The 20,225-nt window shown below is 37.0% G+C and overlaps 1 protein-coding gene across 1 annotated transcript in view; it reads right to left on the minus strand.

The window, feature by feature from the left end:
- Positions 1 to 20,225, minus strand: part of WDR47 (WD repeat domain 47) — a 57,097-nt gene that overhangs the window by 35,067 nt on the left and 1,805 nt on the right. Inside the window, 2 exon segments of the mRNA XM_081815587.1 lie at positions 2,144 to 2,227; positions 4,703 to 4,869. Coding sequence (XP_081671713.1) covers positions 2,144 to 2,227; positions 4,703 to 4,860 — 242 coding nt within the window. The 5' untranslated portion in view covers positions 4,861 to 4,869.

The raw sequence follows: 20,225 nt of genomic DNA on the forward strand, positions 1-20,225 counted from the left end.
GTCTTATAAGAACTGACTCTTGGAAGATGATCAGGTGTGTGCTATGTAAAGGCAGGAGATGGTGAAAGGAATACTATTCCAGGTGAATGAAGAATGTATAAGGCAAACAGTTATCAAATAGCACCAGTGGTATGAATGGAGGATCAAAAACAATATAAGACTGTACTTCCATTAATGGTGGAATAACTTGTATCTGGCTAACTTTTCTGCAGATAACAATAATAAACCCTAGGTAAAATTAAAAAAAAAAATAAGTATTTGAAAGCAATGAAGAACAACAAAAAGCTGGCACAACTAGAGGGAAGTCAATCCTTGGGAAAAAAAAGAACCTTTGGGGTGAGATTCAAGGGTATAAGGTCTTCCAGTCAACACAATGTGAGCTAAAACTCAAGTAGAAAGTTGCAGTTTCACTTTCTTGAAAAGTCAGCAAAAACAGCTGGTACTGCAAGAGTAGCTGAAAAGCAGGGAGACATCCAAAAAAGAAGGAAGTCATAAGGAAAAATACACCAAAATCTATTATATAAACTCAGCCCAAATCTTTGGCTGTCCCTGAAACTGTGAAGATGCAAAGGAGACTCCAAGGAGCCCAGGGAAAGCAACACATAGAAGCCTAAGTAACTGAACAAAGATCTCAGCTGTCATCCACTAAGTGAGAGCATAACCAAGTTAACTACCTGCATGAATAAGTCAACACTTTTCAAAGGAAGATAACAGAATCCAGAGTCTCAGCAATGAATCCACGATGTGCAGAATACATTTTAAAAATGACTAGATATATTAAAAAAAAATAAAAGTGACTCATAGTTAAGAAAAAGGCAATCAATAGACGTTGAGCCTAAAATGACCTAGAAGTTGGAATTAGCAAACAAAGACTATTAGCAAACAATAGCTACTATAAATATGTTCAAGGACTTAAAGGGAAACATAGTCACAATGAGTAAACAGATGGAAATATCTCAGCAGAAAAATGATAAAGAAAAGGAAATTCTGACTGAAAAGTACAATTATCTGAAATGAAAAATGCATTGCTTATGAGCAGACTGCTAATAGCAAAAAAAGGCATCAGTGAACGCTGAAGGTAAATCAGTAGAAATAGTCCAGACTGAAGAATATACAGAAAAAAAAAAAGTTTTAAAAAAAGGAACAGAACCTCAGTCCTGTGGGACAATATTAATCATCTAATACCGTGTAGAGTCCCAGGAGGAAAAGAGAAAAGGGCAGAAAAAATATTTGAAGTAATGGCCAAAAGCCTGCCAAATTTGATGAAAAATACAGACTTACAGATTCAAAAAGTTCAACAAACCCTAAGCAGGAAAAATACAAAGAAACCATACTTGAGCACATCATACTCAAACTGCTGAAAGCCAATGATAAAATCTTGTTGCCAGAGTCAGGAGTTGGAAGGGTGGACAGGTGAAGTGGGTCCAAAGGTACAAACTTCCAGTTTTAAAGTAAGTCATGGGGATGTAATGTACAGGATGGTGACTATGGTTTTAATAATACTGTATTGTACATCTTAAAGTTGCTAAGAGAGACATTAAAAATCTTCCTCACAAGAAAGAAAAGTTTTTGTAAATATGTATGGGGATGAATGTTAACTAGACTTACTGTGATGATCATTTCACAATATATACAAATCCAATCACTGTATTGTACACCTGAAACTAATATAATGTTATTTATATGTTAAATACACCTCAAAAAAAAAAACAAGAAAAATCTTGAAGGCAGCCAAAAAAAAAAGAAAGAAAAAGAAAAAAGAAACATAAAGAGAATCAGGATACAAATACAGCTAAGTGTTCATCAGAAATAATGGAGGCCAGGAGAAAATGGAATGACATCTTTAAATCTTCACACTATTAAAAAAAAAATCTTCATACTATTATGAAGAAACAACTGTTGTAGATATGGTCCTTGTGGCTTTTTGTATAGACACTGTCAAAAAAGGTAGGTTTATATATAAGATTTTCAACCAATCGAAGTACATTCAACTTGTCTGCTAGAAATGCTCCAACTCAACTGGATTGAGTATACTATTTTCTAGGAAAATTAACAGTCTTGTTTTTAAATTTGTGTTTATTGTTTTGTTTTGCTAAGCTTCTAACCAATGATAAGACATTAAAAACTTCAGAAGAAATCTTACCTTTTTTTGTCAAATTTTTCCATACATTCTAGAGGCTGAATGAACTGAAGAACTTCATCCCATTGACCATCAAGGATTAGCTGCCTACATAAAGAAAAACCATGCATGTTATCAAATTTGGGTTATACTAATTAAAAGCAGAATAAATATGACAGCATTAAAACTTTAGTCTGAAGTCTGTGATGAGGTTAACATTTTACTTGGTTTCTCAACCACTATAATTAAATTTTTCACAACTTACTTGTAACAACATATTCTATATGAGAAGAATTTGTGATCTGCAACCACTTCTCATTCTAATATGTGTTTTTTTCACCTATATAAAAACATTGGGCTAAGTCTAAAAGTTCCTTTATTTTCCTATTCATCTTACAGTTTTAAAGCTCTTCTGTATTATTTAGGGGCCAGTGTGTGGGTATGTTCCAGACTCACTAAATCAGTGGTTCTCAATTGGGGCAATTCTGCCCCCAAGAAATCTAGTAATGTTTGGAGACATTTTGGGTTGTCACATTGGTAGGTGCTACTGGCATCAACTGAGTATAGGTGAGAGATGCTGCTAAACATCCTATAATGCACAGGACAATATGCACACCCCACAGGACAAAGAATTATCTGGCCCAAAATGTTACTAGTGCTGAGGTTGAGAAATCCTGCTCTAAACTGTGATTTCTACATCTCTGAGGCATTTGACACTAAAATTTATACTCTGAAAATAAAAACAGCAAGGAATGAGGACAGATTTCATCCTACTTTAGTGGTCTATGGGAACTTCCAAAAGTTCTAAGGCATTCTTATTGCTGCTCTTTATAATAGAAATTGCCCCACTTTTGGCTTTTAGAACAGTAAAATTTTAAAAGGGATGGACAGGAGGATCTATATTGGATTGCCAACTTTTGAGTCTGCAAATAAGGAATATTAATAAAAAGCAATCATAATCATTTTATAAAGAGGTATTTTAATATTTAAAAAGTAGGAAGGACAGCGGCCGCTGGGCCGTGGCGGGCGCGTGTGTTGCCTCGCGTCCTCGGCGTGTGTGGGGGGGCCAGGTGGGAACCCCCTGGGCGCCTGTGGGGTTGTCAAAAAAATAAAAAAAAAATAAATAAAAGTAGGAAGGACAAATTTCAAAGGTTAGTCCTTTAAGATGAATATATTTAGTTTAAAAACTTACTCTTCTACAATTGTTTGCATTTCAGACCAGTAAAACTTCATCAGAAACCCAACAGGTTCGAGGGGGGATATTTGAGAGCCACTGCTAAATTCCAGGAGTAGCAATGCTTGAAAGAGGACCAAAAGAATATGGCCTCAGTACTGGTTCCAGACGATTATCCATTGACTAAGCTCCCCAGGGCTAAATGACAGTTGTAACACCAAATACAGGGAAGTTCAAGGAGTTTAAATAAATTCTCTTATTAAAGCTTTTTTTTTTTTAGGTTCCTTTTTCATGACTTGGGAATGCTTCATCTTTTAAGGCTTTCCAAGTCACAAAATGCCACATGTCCAAGAAGCTGTACTCTTTGTCAAGGATATTCAGTATCACATAAGCAGAGAATACATTTCTGTCTGGAAATTTGGGTTTTTCTTTTTCCATCTAATTCAAGTTAGGATATATTTAGCTTCCCATTTTGGCAAATATGTTAATTCCCTTTTGCTCTGCAATTCCAAGAATCTTGTTCTAAGGAAATAATCCAAGATATAGAAAAAGCCATTTGTATAAAAGATGCTCAATAGAGCATTTCTTTAAGATAAACTGGAAATAATTTGTCTAAAAATAGGGGAACCATAAGGAAATTGATTAAACTGAAAATTTTTATAGTATAAATTTGTAATAACACAGAGAATCCTTATGATGTTAATGGATAAAAAAGGATACTAAATTATAAATGCAATAGAATTGCTGGGGTTTTTAAAAAATATGTACAGAAAATTATTAGTATGAAGTGTGCCTGGGTGGTGGGTGATTTTTCTTCCTTATTTTTGTATATTTTCTATAATGAATAGGTTTATATTCATTTCTATGGCAAAAAAAAAAATGGTACTGCAGAAATTATCTTTCCAGAGTCCCCGATTTCTTACTCAAGTATTTTTTGTGATGACACCACAACCACAGTGGAGTTGTGATTCTGGTTTTTTTTTTTTTTTTTTATGGACCTCTGGATCTTACTACTGAAAACATTCTATAGAGAACATTATTTTGTAAATGTTCCATTATAAAAACAAACATTATTTTTGAAAATTATACTTATAGGGGCTCCTGGGTGGCTAAGTTGATTGGGTGTCTGCCTTTGGCTCAGGTCGTGATCCCTGGATCCCAGGATCAAGTCCCACATCGGGCTCCCTGCTCAATGGGGAGCCTGCTTCTCCCTCCCCTCCCCGTTGTGCTCTCTTGCTATTTCTGTCGTTATCTCTCAATAAAATCTTTTAAAAAAATGAATTAAAAAATTATACTTATATAGCCGTCTCATGATTATAAATATATCCTTGTAATACACATATTACCTTATTAATACTTAACACTTCTTTGAAAGAGCTACAAACCTGATAATACTAATGAAATCATACCTCAGAAAAAGCATATCATCTGAAAATAGGCCATTTATGACTCCACTTTCCTTCTCAAGGGCCAACATACTAATGTGAAGCTTCTTTGAATTCAAGAAGTCTAAAATTAGCTTAATGATTTCAACCTCTTTTACATTCACTGTTTCTTCAGCCGTCATGTTGATAGCCTAAATATTAAACAGAACAAAAACAAAAATTAGTCCTACTGTTTTATTTCTAAGTGTTATTAACTGTCTGGAAACTACACATTAGAGATTTCATGGAAATATTTAGTACAGGTATTTTGAAGTGAAATTAATATTTATCAAAATCAGTCATTTTTTAAGGTGTAATAAAGGTTATAGCTATAATTTTTTTAAGTCATTATCTTTGAAAGATACACAGTGGAATAATACAGATTAAATGATACAAAGTCTGTGATTTGCTTCATAATACAAGAGGGGACTGGAAGGAGGTAAAGAGGAAACAAGAATAATCATGACTATTGAAGTGGGGTAATGGGTAAATAAAAGTTCATATATTTATATTTGCTACGGTTTGAACATTTGTGTCCTCCCAAAATTAAACTGTTGAAATCCTAATTTCCAAATTGATGTTATTAGGATGTGGAACATTTGGGAGGTGATTAGATCATGAGGGCTCTGCCTTGGTGGGATTAGTGTCCTTCAAGAGGCCCCAGAAAGCTAGCTCAACCCTTCCACCTTGTAAAGATGCAATGAGAAGACAGCAGTCTGCAACCAGAGAGAGAGAGACCTCATCAGAACCTGACCATGCTAACACTCTGATCTTAGATTTCCAGCTTCCAAAGCTGTGAGCAATAAATTTCTGCTATTTATAAGCCACCCGGTCTATGGTATTTTGTTCCAGCAACCAAAATGGACTGAGACAGTATTATTCTGTCTGTTCTTACACATTTTTAAAATTTGCCATAATAAAGAATATTTTAAAAAGTCACTAATAACCAAACCATGTTTAGCCAGGTTCTAAATACCTTGCTCTAGGTATATACTCATTCAATAAGCACTTACTCCTTTTTCTCTGTGATAGGCACTGTTCTATACTTAGGAGACACTGGCCTTGTCCTTAAGAAGCTTATAGTCTAGCAGCAACATGTAAAATGTTAAACCTTGTACTTTGGAGCCAAACAAAGTAAGGCTGGTTAAAAAGTGCAACTTTAAGTCATATTGGTACTATCAACCTAAACGTGAAACAAAGATATTTCAACTCTCTATAATCTCTTCTAACTTTTACCTATAAGTGTGCAGTGATACAACTAAGCACATAGGTTATGAATTCATAAAGATTTAGAACTAGGAGGAATTCTGAAGATCATTTCACAGATGAGGCCACACAAGTTAAAGGGCCTAAGTTGTTGTACTTTTCAAATGTCAAGGCTCAGAGCAATACAAAAGACTACCATGCTAATGGGATTAGCTACAAAGACACATCATCGGATCAGACTGTAAGCATATCTTTCTCACAAGACCAACTAACTTTAATGAAGCTCACAGAAACAAACACATACATGTATGCAAACATGTTAATTTTTTTCCAATTTGTTTATTATTTTGTCAATCAACTTCTTCATAATGAGAAGTGTAAATGTCTAGCATACTAGAATGTTCCTATCAGATGAGTACATTTTCTCTCTTAGGTAGAGAAGGTTGTAGGGTAAACAAGAGACAGAACATGGGGAGATAATTATATGATTCAAATATTTAATGACATCAGACTAAGCTAATCTCCTACATCCATCCAACAATAAGGATATGCCTGCCTCAAGAAACAAATCACCAATTCTCTCTCAACAGGGCAGCTACCCCAGTTCCGCATGCTTTGGGTTTCTCTTTGCTTTCTTCTGAGCTGACCATCCTCCTATGCATAGACTTTGTTCAAAAGAGGATACACTAAAATTAATGATATTTCTACTCACTAAATTCTAATTACATTTCAGAACTGCCTCCCTGAGATTACTCCTAAAGCATGATGAGTGGTTTCAGAATTTCTCAAATTTTCATGTAATTTTACTAGCAAAAGAATGGCTTTAACTAATTATCAGAAAAATAACTGCCCCCTCCATCTCTAAGTTCTTAGAGGGCACTTCACTTATATCACTATGTACCAACCATACAACCTAGTGCAGAGCCAAGATGCAATTTTCTAACGTTGTTCAATATACCCAATGATCCTGAACATTTTATAGGCCTCCATTTATTAAATATTCAGTCTAAATATGGAGTAACTTTGGAGTTACTATGAATCTATGGCAATAGTCCCACTTTAAATCATAACTACAAGTTTAATGCTGCCATCATTTCTGATTATTAAAGCCTAAGAAATACATTCTTACAAATACATATTTTACACTGACTTTACATTTAAATTTTGAATAGATACAGAAAATATATCCTAATTAACCTAGAATTGGTCAGGGATTTTAAAACACAAGCTTTAATTCTAGACTGTGAAATTCCTAGTAGAAAAATATAGTATTTTAAGGTGCCTGGGTGGCTCAGTCGTTAAGCGTCTGCCTTCTGGCTCAGGTCATGATCCCAGGTTCCTGGGTTCGAGCCCCGCATCTGGCTCCCTGCTCAGCAGGAAGCCTGCTTCTCCCTCTCCCACTCCCCCTGCTTGTGTTCCCTCTCTCGCTGTCTCTGTCAAATAAATAAATAAAATCTTTATAAAAAAAATAAAGTATTTTAACCACCCAACCCAGAATTTTAATTCTTGTAAAATTCACTGTTGTTAGATATAAAACAAAACACAAATAAAGAGGCGCCAGGGTGGCTCAGTCAGGTAAGTGGCTGCCTTCAGCTCAGGTCATGATCTCAGAGTCCTGGGATCCTAGGATCCAGACCCATGTCAGCGGTGCTCCACTTAGCAGGGAGTCTGCTGGTCCCTGTCCCTCTGCCCTTCCCCCACTCGTGCTCTCTCTCAAATAAAATCTTTAAAAAACAAACTAAAACAAACATAAGTATATGCTTGATGACTGTATCTTATTCTTTTCTAACCACCCTGTGTTACTGAAACATTTGTAGAGGCTCCCCAAATCCTAGCTATATAATTTAGAAATTAAGTACATTATAAATAGAAGTTTTAAAGATACATAACATATAAAAACAGAATTCATATACATATTTAATCTCAAACTATTAATCCCCGCAAAGCTAGCATTTTTCTCTAATTCAGAAGAGTAGAATTCAATAATAAATGCTTCATGGGACACCTGGGTGGCTCAGTTGGTTAAGCGTCTGCCATCAGCTCAGGTCATGATCCCAGAGTCCTGGGATTGAGTCCCGCATCACGGCTCCTTGCTCGGCAGGAAGCCTGCTTATCCCTCTGCCTGCCACTCCCCCTGCTTGTGCTCTCTCTCTCTCTCTGAGAAATAAATAAAAATCTAAAAAATAATAATAATAAATCTTCATCCCCCGTCCTCAGAGGAGATATAAAACAGAGTTAACTAGCTTAGAAACAACTAAAATTATCTTTTAAAATGAGATGCACGGTATGTTAAGTGTTCAACAAATGTTAGTTGAATTAACTTAAGATGCAAAAATTAATGAAGAAATGGGGCGCCTGGGTGGCTCAGTTGGTTAAGCGACTGCCTTCGGCTCAGGTCATGATCCTGGAGTCCCAGGATCGGGTCCCGCATCGGGCTCCCTGCTCAGCAGGGAGTCTGCTTCTCCCTCTGACCTTCCTCCTTCTCATGCTCTCTCTCTCATTCTCTCTGTCTCAAATAAATAAATAAAATCTTTAAAAAAAAAAAAATTAATGAAGAAATGTCTCTAAAAAGGTACAGAGTAAATTATTTTCTTTCCTACTATTCTAAAAGCCATTCAAAAGGATAGAGGGGTGCCTGGGTAGCTCGGTGGATTGAGCGTCCAACTCTTGGTTTTGGCTCAGGTCCTGATCTCATGGGATTCCCTGCTCAGTAGGGAGTCGGCTTCTCCCTCTCCCTCTGCCCCTCCCCCCCCGCTTGTGCTCGCAAGCACACTCTCTCTCAAATAAATAAAATCTTAAAAAATAACAGAAAAAAAAAAAGGAAAGAAAGAAAAAAGACAAGGATAAAGCTCTAGCCCTTTATTTAGCCAAAGTCAGCTCTGACAATATCTTAGGTAGACATACCAGCCCATGGTACATGTGAACAATTACTCACCAGGCAGAATTTATGTAGGGCCAACAATAAACTGTATTCTACTGAAAACAGAAAACAAAACGAAAAAAAAAAAAACAGAAGGTTTCAGTATTTCCATAATAAATGACAATTTTACCTATTTAAATAAAAATCACAAAAATATCTCTATGGATTTTCCTTTTAGAGATAAGGTTTTGCTTATATCTAGCTCTGGACTAGGTGAAATAAGGAAATAAGTTTTCTTTAATAATGAGTACATCTGGACACCAGTTGGAAGGTAGTTACAACATAGAAGAATATATTAAGGGGCAAGAAAATAAAATTATTTTTAGAAATCTAAGATTAAAGGTAAAATGTTAACAAGAAAAAAATAATATTGACAGAAATATATATTTTTTTTAAGATTTTATTTATTTGACAGAGAGAGACACAGCAAGAGAGGGAACACAAGCAGGGGGAGTGGGAGAGGGAGAAGCAGCCTTCCCGCGGAGCAGGGAGCCCGATGCGGGGCTCGATCCCAGGACCCTGGGATCATGACCTGAGCCGAAGGCAGACGCTTAACGACTGAGCCACCCAGGCACCCCAAAATATATTGACTTCTATATATATTTCTATACATGGATATGGAAAACGGTTCATGAAAAAAGATCAGTGGTAACTTTCTAATCAAATATAAATAGATATGATTTAAATATTCCTTTGCAATGAGAAACATTTGAAGTGTTCTTTACTCACTTAGAATACAGATTAGGAAGGAAGAAAAATGCACAAAGCTAAGAATGATTCACAGGTATGAGATTAAGGGAATCAAGGTACAGCCATTATAAATTTTATAGTCAAGAAAAGCGCTTAAGAAAGTCTCCATTAATCTCTAACTCCATCCCACACAATAAAAATGACTCTCTTTAATCTTCCAAGTATTACAGAGTGCCTAACAATGAATAACACTGCCTTACCATTCCTGTTTACAGGCAAAAATGCAGATAAGGAAATGAAGTACTATGAAGCCTTTTAATGTAATACCAAACTGGGACATAAGACTACTGCACCTTTTCCTTTAAAAAAATGGAGAAATGAGGGTGCCTGGGTGGCAGTGGGTTGAGCATCTGCCTTTGGCTCAGGTCATGATCTCAGGGTCCTGGGATGGAGCCCTGGTAGGTTAGGCTTCCTGCTCAGCGGGGAGTTTGCTTTTTCCTCTCCCTCTGCTCCCCCCCCAACTCATGCTCTCTCTCTCTCACATAAAAATCTTTTTAAAAAATGGAGAAATAAATTTGCTATCTATCTTTTTAATAACATAGCATTCTAAAAATTTGTTAGTTAACTGTAAATGTCTGGCCTTTGGAATTATAAATGTGATGTTGCAAGTCACTTAATCTCTACGGGCTTCAATTTCTTCATACATAAAACAAGAGGGTTAATTTGGGTAATTTCTATGATTTCAAGTTTTATAATTTGCTTTAAGTCACATTTCAATAACAGCAAGTATACATAAATTCTTGGGAAAAAGTCTGGGATAATCAGAAATCTCTCATCTATAAGGTCAGTTTAATAAGAGGAAGAAAATAGATTTGTTTTAAATCATATAAGCAAATAAAAGTCCTTCTAACTGCAAAACTCTGTCATGTCTGCTAAGGTTTGTGACATGGATGTAGCATGTGTCCCTTCTTACTGTTAACAGCTGTTCTCCATTCATCAATTATTCTAATTTACCTTCTGGAACTGTGAATAATTTTGGCCTGAAGAACAAATTATCTTTAAAGCAGGTACAGCTTAATATAGCTATAAAAAGAAAAGAATTCAATTAACATACACTAAATGTTGTGTATATGCATAAAATATCTTTTGGAAAAAAAAAATTGACAAAAAATGATTGTCTCAAAGGAAAACTGGATAATTTAAAATAGGAATGGGAAGAAGACTTTCCAGGATATATCCTTTTATACCTTTTGAATTTTGTACCATGTACAAATATTTATACACATAAAGAAGTAGTATTTGAGAATGATTTGTAATTTTTTTTGTAACACAAGACCTCTTCTCAGATCTGATTCAAATATTATTTCAATCTTTCTTTATGAGATTAAAGTAATTGGGTTCTTTCCATATTCAAACCCACAAAAATTTTAAAAGCACATTTAATTGCTGAAGAACTAAAAATTTACAAGATAAACGAAACTATTTTTGACTCAGACTATGTAATTAAGTCCCATAACCCAGGGGTGGCTGGGTGGCTCAGTTGGTTAAGCGTCTGACTTTGGTTCAGGTCATGATCTTAGGGTCCTGGAATGGAGCCCCACGTAGGGCTTCGTGCTCAGCAGAGAGTCTGCTTCTCCCTCTTCCTCTGTCCCTCCCCCTGCCCATGCTCCCTCTCTCTCTCAAATGAATATTAAAAAAAAAAAAAGTCCCATAACCCAGAAAATGTAAGGGAAAAAAACTGTCAAATTTGGCACTAAAAATGTAAACTATAAACCTTCCATTTCTAATAGAAGTTGCCATAAACAAGTTAAAAGACACAGAAAAGGGGCGCCTTGCTGGCTCAGTCGATTAAGCTCTTGGTTTCAGCTCAGGTCTTAGGCTGTCATGGTCTCAGGGTTTTGGGATTGATTCCTCCCGGCAGGCTCCGCACACAGTAGGGAGTCTGCTTGAGATTCTCTCTCTCCCTCTGCCCACCCCCACTCTCTCTCTCTCTCAAGTAAATAAATAAATCTTAAAAAAAAAAAAGACAAAGGACAAAATAGAAATAAACATAACACACATAAAGTTAAATGATTACCACTGAGAACATATAAATAGCATCTTCAAATCAATACCTCCCAAAATTCCAGTTGAACAATGAGCAAAGACTATAAAGAGACAATTCACAGAACTATAAAAGACCAATAAATTTATGAAAAGATGTTCAACGTCACTAGTGATATTAAAATAAGATACCAATTATGGCCTACTAGTTTTGCAAAAAAGACCTGATATCTAGTGCTGGCAAGAGCGTGAGTAATGCCCTTTCACATATTGTGTTAAGAATGTAAATTTGGGGGCGCCTGGGTGGCTCAGTTGGTTGGGCGACTGCCTTTGGCTCAGGTCATGATCCTGGAGTCCCTGGATTGAGTCCCGCATCGGGCTCCCTGCTCGGCGGGGAGCCTGCTTCTCCCTCTCCCACTCCCCCCTGCTTGTGTTCCCTCTCTCGCTGTGTCTCTCTCTGTCAAATAAATAAATAAAATCTTTAAAAAAAAAAAAAGAATGTAAATTTGGGGGCACCTAGGTGGCTCAGTCGGTTAAGCATCTGCCCTCAGCTGGGGTCATGATCCCAGAGTCCTGAGATCAAGCCCCTGCTCAGCGGGGAATCTGCTTCTCCCTCTGCCCCTCACCCCCCTCGTGCTCTCTGTCTCTCTATCAAATAAATGAAATCTTAAAAAAAAAAAAGGATGTTAATTGGGACAAACTGAAAGAGAATCTGACAGCATGAAATTTTTATCTATGAAAATTTTAAATATTTATACTCTGACATACCAATTCTACTTCTAGAAACCTATCCTTAAAAAGTACTTGCAAATATACACAAAGGTACATATACAATGATGTTCCTTGAAGATCTGCTTGTAATAGAGAAAAATTAGAAATGAACTGAGCTCTCATCAATAGAATTGTTAAATTATGGTAAATTCATTAATATAGAATACGAATGCATCCTCGCAATACAAAGGCACTTCACAGAACAATATAGCTATCAATAAATAACTGAATGGATAAATATAAATAGGTCCACTTAATTTTTTTAAAGGGAAGATATGATATGCATGTCTAAATCAATAACAAAGAAAGGTCTAGTGGGATACATATCAAACTGTTAAGAATGGTTACCTCTGAAGATAAGGAATTGGATGCAGGGCATAAAACTAGGCAGAGAAAGGGGCTGAAGGGAGACTGTTTTATTGTTTATCATTTGTATTATCAGAAATGGTTTACATGGGGCACCTGGGTGGCTCAGTCGGTTAAGCAACTGCCTTCGGCTCAGGTCATGATCCCGGGGATCCTGGGATTGAGCCCCGCATCGGGCTCCCTGCTCAGCAGGAAGCCTGCTTCTCCCTCTCCCACTACCCCTGCTTGGGTTCCCTCTCTCGCTGTGTCTCTTTCTGTCAAATAAATAAATAAAATCTTAAAAAAAAAAAAATGGTTTACAAACATTCACATATTACCTGTATGTTTACACACATATTTCTTGTATGAATACAATTTTTTAATTTTAAAAAGAAAAAAACTATGAAAAATTACAGGATTAGATCTGAAAGGTTCTCTTCTATATCAACGTACCAACTAGATAGAATCCCAAAGATAAGATTAACTGCTATGTTTACAATGCAAAAACTATTGGGTACTATTCTAAGATCTTTACTCATATTGTTTAAGTGATCCTTATAGCAATCTTATGAGATAGGCAGTTTCATTCCTATTTTACAGATGAAGACACTTGGTTTTGTAAGTTTAAGAAATTAACCCAGTATCTGGGGCGCCTGCTGGCTGAGTCAAAAGAGCATGCAACCCTTGATCTCAGGGTTGTGAGTTCAAGCCCCACATCTACACTGGGTGTAGAGATTAAATAAATAAACTAAAAAAATTAACCCAATATTTACATTAAGACTAAACATGTATTTCACAAGCAGCTAAATACTTCAGAAGTGTGTCAGGACATACATCCTGGTATCAACATCCATGTCGACACCCATCAGGAAATCTTTAAAAAGTACCAGAGGGTGGGACGCCTGGGTGGCTCAGTTGCTTAAGCATCTGCCTTTGGCTCAGGTCATGATCCCCCAGATCATGATCCCAGAGGGATTGAAGCCTGTTTCTCCCTCTGCCTGCCTCTCCCCCTGGCTTGTGCTCTCTCTCTCTCTGACAAATAAATAAATAAAATCTGTAAAAAAAAAAAAAAATTAAAAAAATAAATAAAAAGTACCGGAGGGCACCTATTTAACAGGGTAGCAAACAAAGGGGAGACAATTTATATAGAGAATCTTGAGCAGGTTCCATACCCAGCAGGGCTTGATCTCACAACCCTGAGATCATGACCTGAGCCAAAACCATGAGTTGGATGCTTAACCGACTGAACCACCCAGGCGCCCCTAAGGCAATAAGAATTTCAGATTGAAAAACAAGATGTGTAGAGAATTTTTATTCTTAAATAATATACTTATAGCTCACTTGCTTAAAACGTGGTTCAGCAGATCTCTTTAAGACCTATCAGACCTTTGCTGTGTTCTCTGGTCTCACACTGAACAGCTTCCAGTCAGACAACTGACTGTGTCACTGATCTCAAGAGAAACCTGGCAGGTAAGTATGGACAGACCAAAACAAGTCCATTCTTTAAAACAATTCAAAATGGGAATCCCACTTACTAGTGAGCAACAGTGCCACCACTTGTTATACAATTATTTGACATTAGGCAGAGCTAAGAACTCCAGGTCTCCTGACTTGTAGTCAAAAGCTTTAGGTGTTAATCATACAAAGAATTAAAGGATTTTTTTTTTTTTTAAAGGAAAGGAAGTTCTGTCAAATGCTACAATGTGGATGAATTGTTTATTTATTTATTTGAGAGGGGGGGGGCAGGGTGGGAGGTAGGGAGAAGTAGGCTCCCCGACCAGCAGGGAGCCAGATGTGGGGCTCAATCCCAGGATCATGACCTGAGCTGAAGGCAGACGCTTAACTGACTGAGCCACCTAGGCGCCCAGAATCAAAGGATTTTTAAAATATTTTTATTCCTTAAATCATCACAGCAGCTCATGATGAAAATTCAAATGTATATTAAGCAGAGTTTCAACCCATACGTATGTAAATAAGAAATGTAGAAAGTCTATAATCTTAATATTTGTAATAAAAATTAATTCTAAACTCTAAGCACAAATTAATGCTATATCAACTAAGGTCAAAGTAAAATACTCATAATTTCATACAGTATTCCTTATTTATTTTTGCATGTGTTTTACTTTATGGTAAAAAAGATGTTTTATCTAAGAACACAATTTCACCTTTTATTATATAATGAGACGTACAGTATAGTTTTCTATCACACCTAAAACCAAGGTAAAAAAAAAAAAAGTATGCTTTGTAAAATAGATTAAAAATGTCCTTCATGTTCTTGTTTTATTCCCACACATACTTTATTATTTTCAAAGGGAAAAAGCAGAACTTAAGGTATTTGCATATATTTCAAAAATTGAACTATATAAAAAATGGCTTTAGGGGCGCCTGGGTGGCTCAGTCGTTAAGCGTCTGCCTCCGGCTCAGGTCATGATCCCAGGGTCCTGGGATCGAGCCCTGCATCGGGCTCCCTGCTCCGCGGGAGGCCTGCTTCTCCCTCTCCCACTCCCCCTGCTTGTGTTCCCTCTCTCGCTGTGACTCTGTCAAATAAATAAATAAAATCTTTAAAAATAAAAAAAATAAAAAAAATTTTTAAAAATGGCTTTAAGTCAGTAGGTCAACATTCAGAAACATATAAGGAAATGTACCAAACCAAGAGTCACAAAAACTTGAAAATGTACCAAAAAAGCTACTTAACTACTGAATTAAGTGCAACAGAATATATACTACAGAATTACCTATTAAAGTTTTCTATCCTTAGCTTTCCCCTTAGCTTTTATATATTTATCACATATTTCTTGTATGAATTGGAAGGTACATTAGTCCACTCTCCTATTTAGTACAGAATATCCAAATACCTCTAACAGATGGGTCTGCCAACCTATTCATAAATGCCCCTTAATGACAGAAAAAATTTTATACGCCCCCCACACAAGGCACCTGTGAAAGGCAGTCTCTAAATGGTCCACCAATAAGCCTACTAGTGTTTACAACCTTTTGTACTCACTGGCCCTTGAATATGGGCTGGATTTAGTGATTCACTTCTACACAAAAACATAGCAAAAGTGTTGAGATGTCACTCAACATGAGTCCTGAGTGTAGGCATGTGCCCTTTCTCTCAGAGTGCTCACTCTGGGCGAAGCCAGCTGCCATGTCATGAAGCAACCTTGTGGAAAGATCCAAGTGGCAAAGAACCACTCAACTGCCAGCAAGAAATGAAAGTCCTCAGTCCAACAGCCCACAGGAACAGAGGCCCAAGTCATTGAGTTTGGATGGAGATCATCCCTGATTTGTATCTTCAGATGAGATACTTGCTGCATCTTGACTGCAACCTTAAGAGAGACCTTAAATCAGAGGCACTCAGCAGGGCTGTGCCCAGATTCCTGTCCCTCAGAAACAGTGAGATAAATATTTGTTGTTTAAGCCACTATGTTTTGGAAAAGGTAATTTATTACACAGCAATAGGTAATACAGGACTCCCATAATTTTTTCACGAGGAGAAAAATTTTGCTTGTCTTTTTTTTTTTTAAAGTGGGGAGGGGCAGGGGGAGAAAGAGAATCTTAAGAAGGCTCCATGCCCAGTATAGAGCCTGATGCAGGGCTAGATTTCACAACCCAGAGATCATGACCTGAGCTGAAATAAGAGTTGGATGCTTAACCCATTGAGCCACCCAGGCACCCCAAAACTTTGCTTTCCTAATACTGAATTGAAATCTACTTTCTTGTGATTTTTATCTAGTTATGTCTTCAGAGTCAGCATGAAACAAGTTTGTTTAAAACTTTCACACATTTGACTCTGACAATAATCATGTTTATATTCTTATTTGCTTCACCCACTCTTCACACAACTTACAGATCCCCTACTATTCTAGTCCTTCTCCTCTGAACTTGTGTTCATCTCCCTCTTTAAACATCCAAAATAGAATACTCCAGGTATGGTCAGGTCCAGTAACTGTATATACTGAAATTAACACTTCCCATGATGTGGGCACTATACAATAAACACACCCAAAAACCTAAAGTTGCTTTACATCATCATCTATTCGTCAGATACTGTTTTTGCACTTCCCAGAATTTCATTTCTAAAGTTTCTCTTAAAGTTGGAAAGAAAACCAACCCAACTCAATTTCCAGGCTTTCAAAATAACATTAAAAAAAAAAGGCTAAACCAAAAATGGACATTAGGGCTCCAATTTTAGTTTAGTTCTATTAAGTTTTCTCAAATAGTATTCCATTTTCTTTTTCAATACATCAACAAAAATCACAAAACATGATACTTAGCCATAGAAATCTGTTCATTTCATAGAATTCATTATTTGAATCAAATGTATCAAATAGTATAAAATGTTTATATCCTTTTTCATGTAGAACTTTCTCTATAAAATAGGATGTTGATTTGTAAAACAAGATAAAGGTCCAGGCAGAATGGCAAGCATGTGAATAGTGCTTAATAAATATAAACTTCTTCCCTTCAGAGTTCATACCCATGGTAAAAGCAGTATGTCAAAAGGGCTGCTAATAACATGCTAAGGGAGAGCTACCGTGCTGTGGATAAAATAAACAAATTTACTTTGGAAAAAGTTTAAATATACTGTTTTAAAATATTCTAGGTATAATCTTAAAATATTGGGAAGCTTGATTAAATCAATTATGTTGAGGATGCCACATGGAGACTCCTACTTGTAGTAATGCTTGTTTCAAGTATTTGTTTAAAAATATTTGAGTATTAGGGCACGTTGGTGGTTCAGTTGGTTAAGTGTCCAACTCTTGATTTCAGCTCAGGTCATGATCTCAGGATTGTGAGACAGAGGCTGGCGCCCAGCGTGGAGACTGCTTAAGATTCTTTCTCTACCTTTCCTGCTGCCCTCCCCCCCAAATAAAAATTTAAAAATATATATTTGAGTATCTACTCTGTGCTAGCACCATGCTGCATCCCAGAGATACAATGGCTGAGTTACTATGGTGAACAAAAAGATGAAACACAAAAGAAAGGTTTTTAAGGGAGTGTGTGGCATTTTGTAAGGATAGCTTTTCACCCAAATAGAAACAAACTCAAAACAAAAAGGAAGAAAAATCAGTTGAAATATATAAGCTTTGGCTATTCACTGTAAAGGTCTCAGTATTACATGGGAAAAAAAGTATCCTTAGGCATGGGCCAGCACTGCATTTGGAGTCTGAAGACCTGGATTCAAGTCTTCTATATAAAGGTAATATGCATAAAATATAAAGAACACCATAAAAGAATTACAAATAAAATGCCATGGGCGACTGGGTGGCTCAGTTGGTTAAGCAACTGCCTTCGGCTCAGGTCATGATCCCAGGGTCCTGGGATCGAGTCCTGCATCGGGCTCCCTGCTCTGCGGGGAGCCTGCTTCTCCCTCTCCCACTCCCCCTGCTTGTGTTCCCTCTCTCGCTGTGTCTCTCTCTGTCAAATAAATAAATAAAAATCTTTAAAAAAATAAAAACAAAAAAAACAAAATGCCATGAAGTTCAGAGGAGTAATGGGGTTTCCTGCTAAGAATGAGTTTGAGGGATTTTTAATATCCTAATATGCAGAAACAGTAAAGGAAAAGGTACTAACATTTATTGTGCATTTACTATGCCAGGCCCTTTAATACTCCTATACAGTATTTACAAAATTCCTACAACTCTTTAATTTCATTTCACAGATGATTACACTAATGTTCAGAGATGCTAGGTACTCGTCTAAGGTCACACACCAAAAAGTGCAGAAGCAAGAAAGGTATGACAGGGTTGATAGGACTAAAACCCTTGAACTTTCCACTATAACATTCTGACATTTACAGGGGGAAAAACAAGAGGGGATAATCAGGATAATGAGTCTAATGTCAAAGTTTTAGAAATTGGAATTCAACTTATTTCCTGTGCTATGTAGTGATTTGCCATTCATTAGCTGAATGAGACTAAGGCAATGCTTTTTTTTTTTTTTTTTAAAGATTTTATTTATTTATTTGACAGAGAGAGACAGTGAGAGAGGGAACACAAGCAGGGGGAGGGGAGAGGGAGAAGCAGGCTTCCGCGGAGGAGGGAGCCCGATGTGGGGCTCGATCCCAGGACACCGGGATCATGACCCGAGCCGAAGGCAGACGCCTAACGACTGAGCCACCCAGGCGCCCCGGCAATACTTCTTAAATTTTTCTCTATAAGGGCAGAAAAAACTGAACATGTCTCCAGGAGCCCTTAAGCATGAAATTTCTTTGAAGTCTTTGAATTTTACCTTAGAAATTAGTGTGATTACATTCTCCATGTCATCGTTTGGTGCTCTAATATAAAAACAGTATTTTTTATCCAAGTTTTCAAGTGAAATTGATAACCACTCCTTAAGTGAGTGCCATGTTATGTGACCACAGATTTATCTCTTGGCACACTGCAGCTTATCTCTAACAGTACAAATACTATTTGAAAAGCATAGATAAAAGGGGATAACTATTTGAATTTTCAAGAAGCAATAATCCACACTGATTTTTTTTTTAAGATTTTATTTATTTACTTGACAGAGAAAGAGAGAGCACAAGGAGGGGGAGAGGCAGAGGTTGAGAAGCAGACTCCCCGCTGAGCAGGGAGCGGGATGGGATGGGATGCGGGCTCGATCCCAGGACCCTGAGGTCATGACCTGAGCAGAAAGAAGGCAGGCGCTTAACCGACTGAGCCACCCAGGCACCCCCACACTGAGGATTTCTTTTTTTTTTTTTTAAGATTTTATTTATTTATTTGAGAAAGAAAGAATGAGACAGAGAGAGCATGAGAGGGGGGAGGGTCAGAGGGAGAAGCAGGCTCCCCGCCGAGCAGGGAGCCCGATGCGGGACTCGATCCCGGCACTCCAGGATCATGACCTGAGCCGAAGGCAGTCGCTTAACCAACTGAGCCACCCAGGCGCCCTGAGGATTTCTTAATACCAAATGAAACTCAAGTCGGAGTATCCATAGCCTTATTTTCTAAATTTGAGAACACCTTACCGAAAGCAGGAAAGCAATTCTTGCACACATATGGAAGGAAACACCCTATTTTCATGTCAGCACGGTAATAAAGAACTTCCATCATTAGGATGCACCTTAATAGTTCCTGTGAGCCCTGTAAGGCCATTCTAAGAAATAAGGTCCTGGACCTCAAAATGCTAAGGAGATCATGCAGAGGATTTTAATTATCCTTGCCAATGCTCCACTCTATTAAAAGGTAATCAACAGATGCCTTAAATTTTTTCCAAAGTGCTTTCACATAGATTATTTTGTTCAACTTAAGAGCCCATTCCAGACTAAAATAATAGTAGGTATTATTACCATTTTACAGATTAGATATTAGACTCAACAGTAGGATAAGTAGTAATCAATAGCAAAATATACTGTAATCAATAGCAAAATGAAACTTAAATCCAGGCAATCTGATTTCCAGCTTACTGATCTACTAAGGAAAACTGCATCTTTTCATACTTATTTTGAAGTGTTTCTCAAACTGCAGTGTGTGTATATGTATATCAACCATTATCACATGCTGTCCAGTAACTGATAAACTCAAATTC

This window comes from Leptonychotes weddellii, chromosome 4 (genome assembly GCF_054177405.1).
Source record: "Leptonychotes weddellii isolate Sample4059 chromosome 4, ASM5417740v2, whole genome shotgun sequence".
In the NCBI taxonomy this organism is placed as follows: Eukaryota; Metazoa; Chordata; class Mammalia; order Carnivora; family Phocidae; genus Leptonychotes; species Leptonychotes weddellii.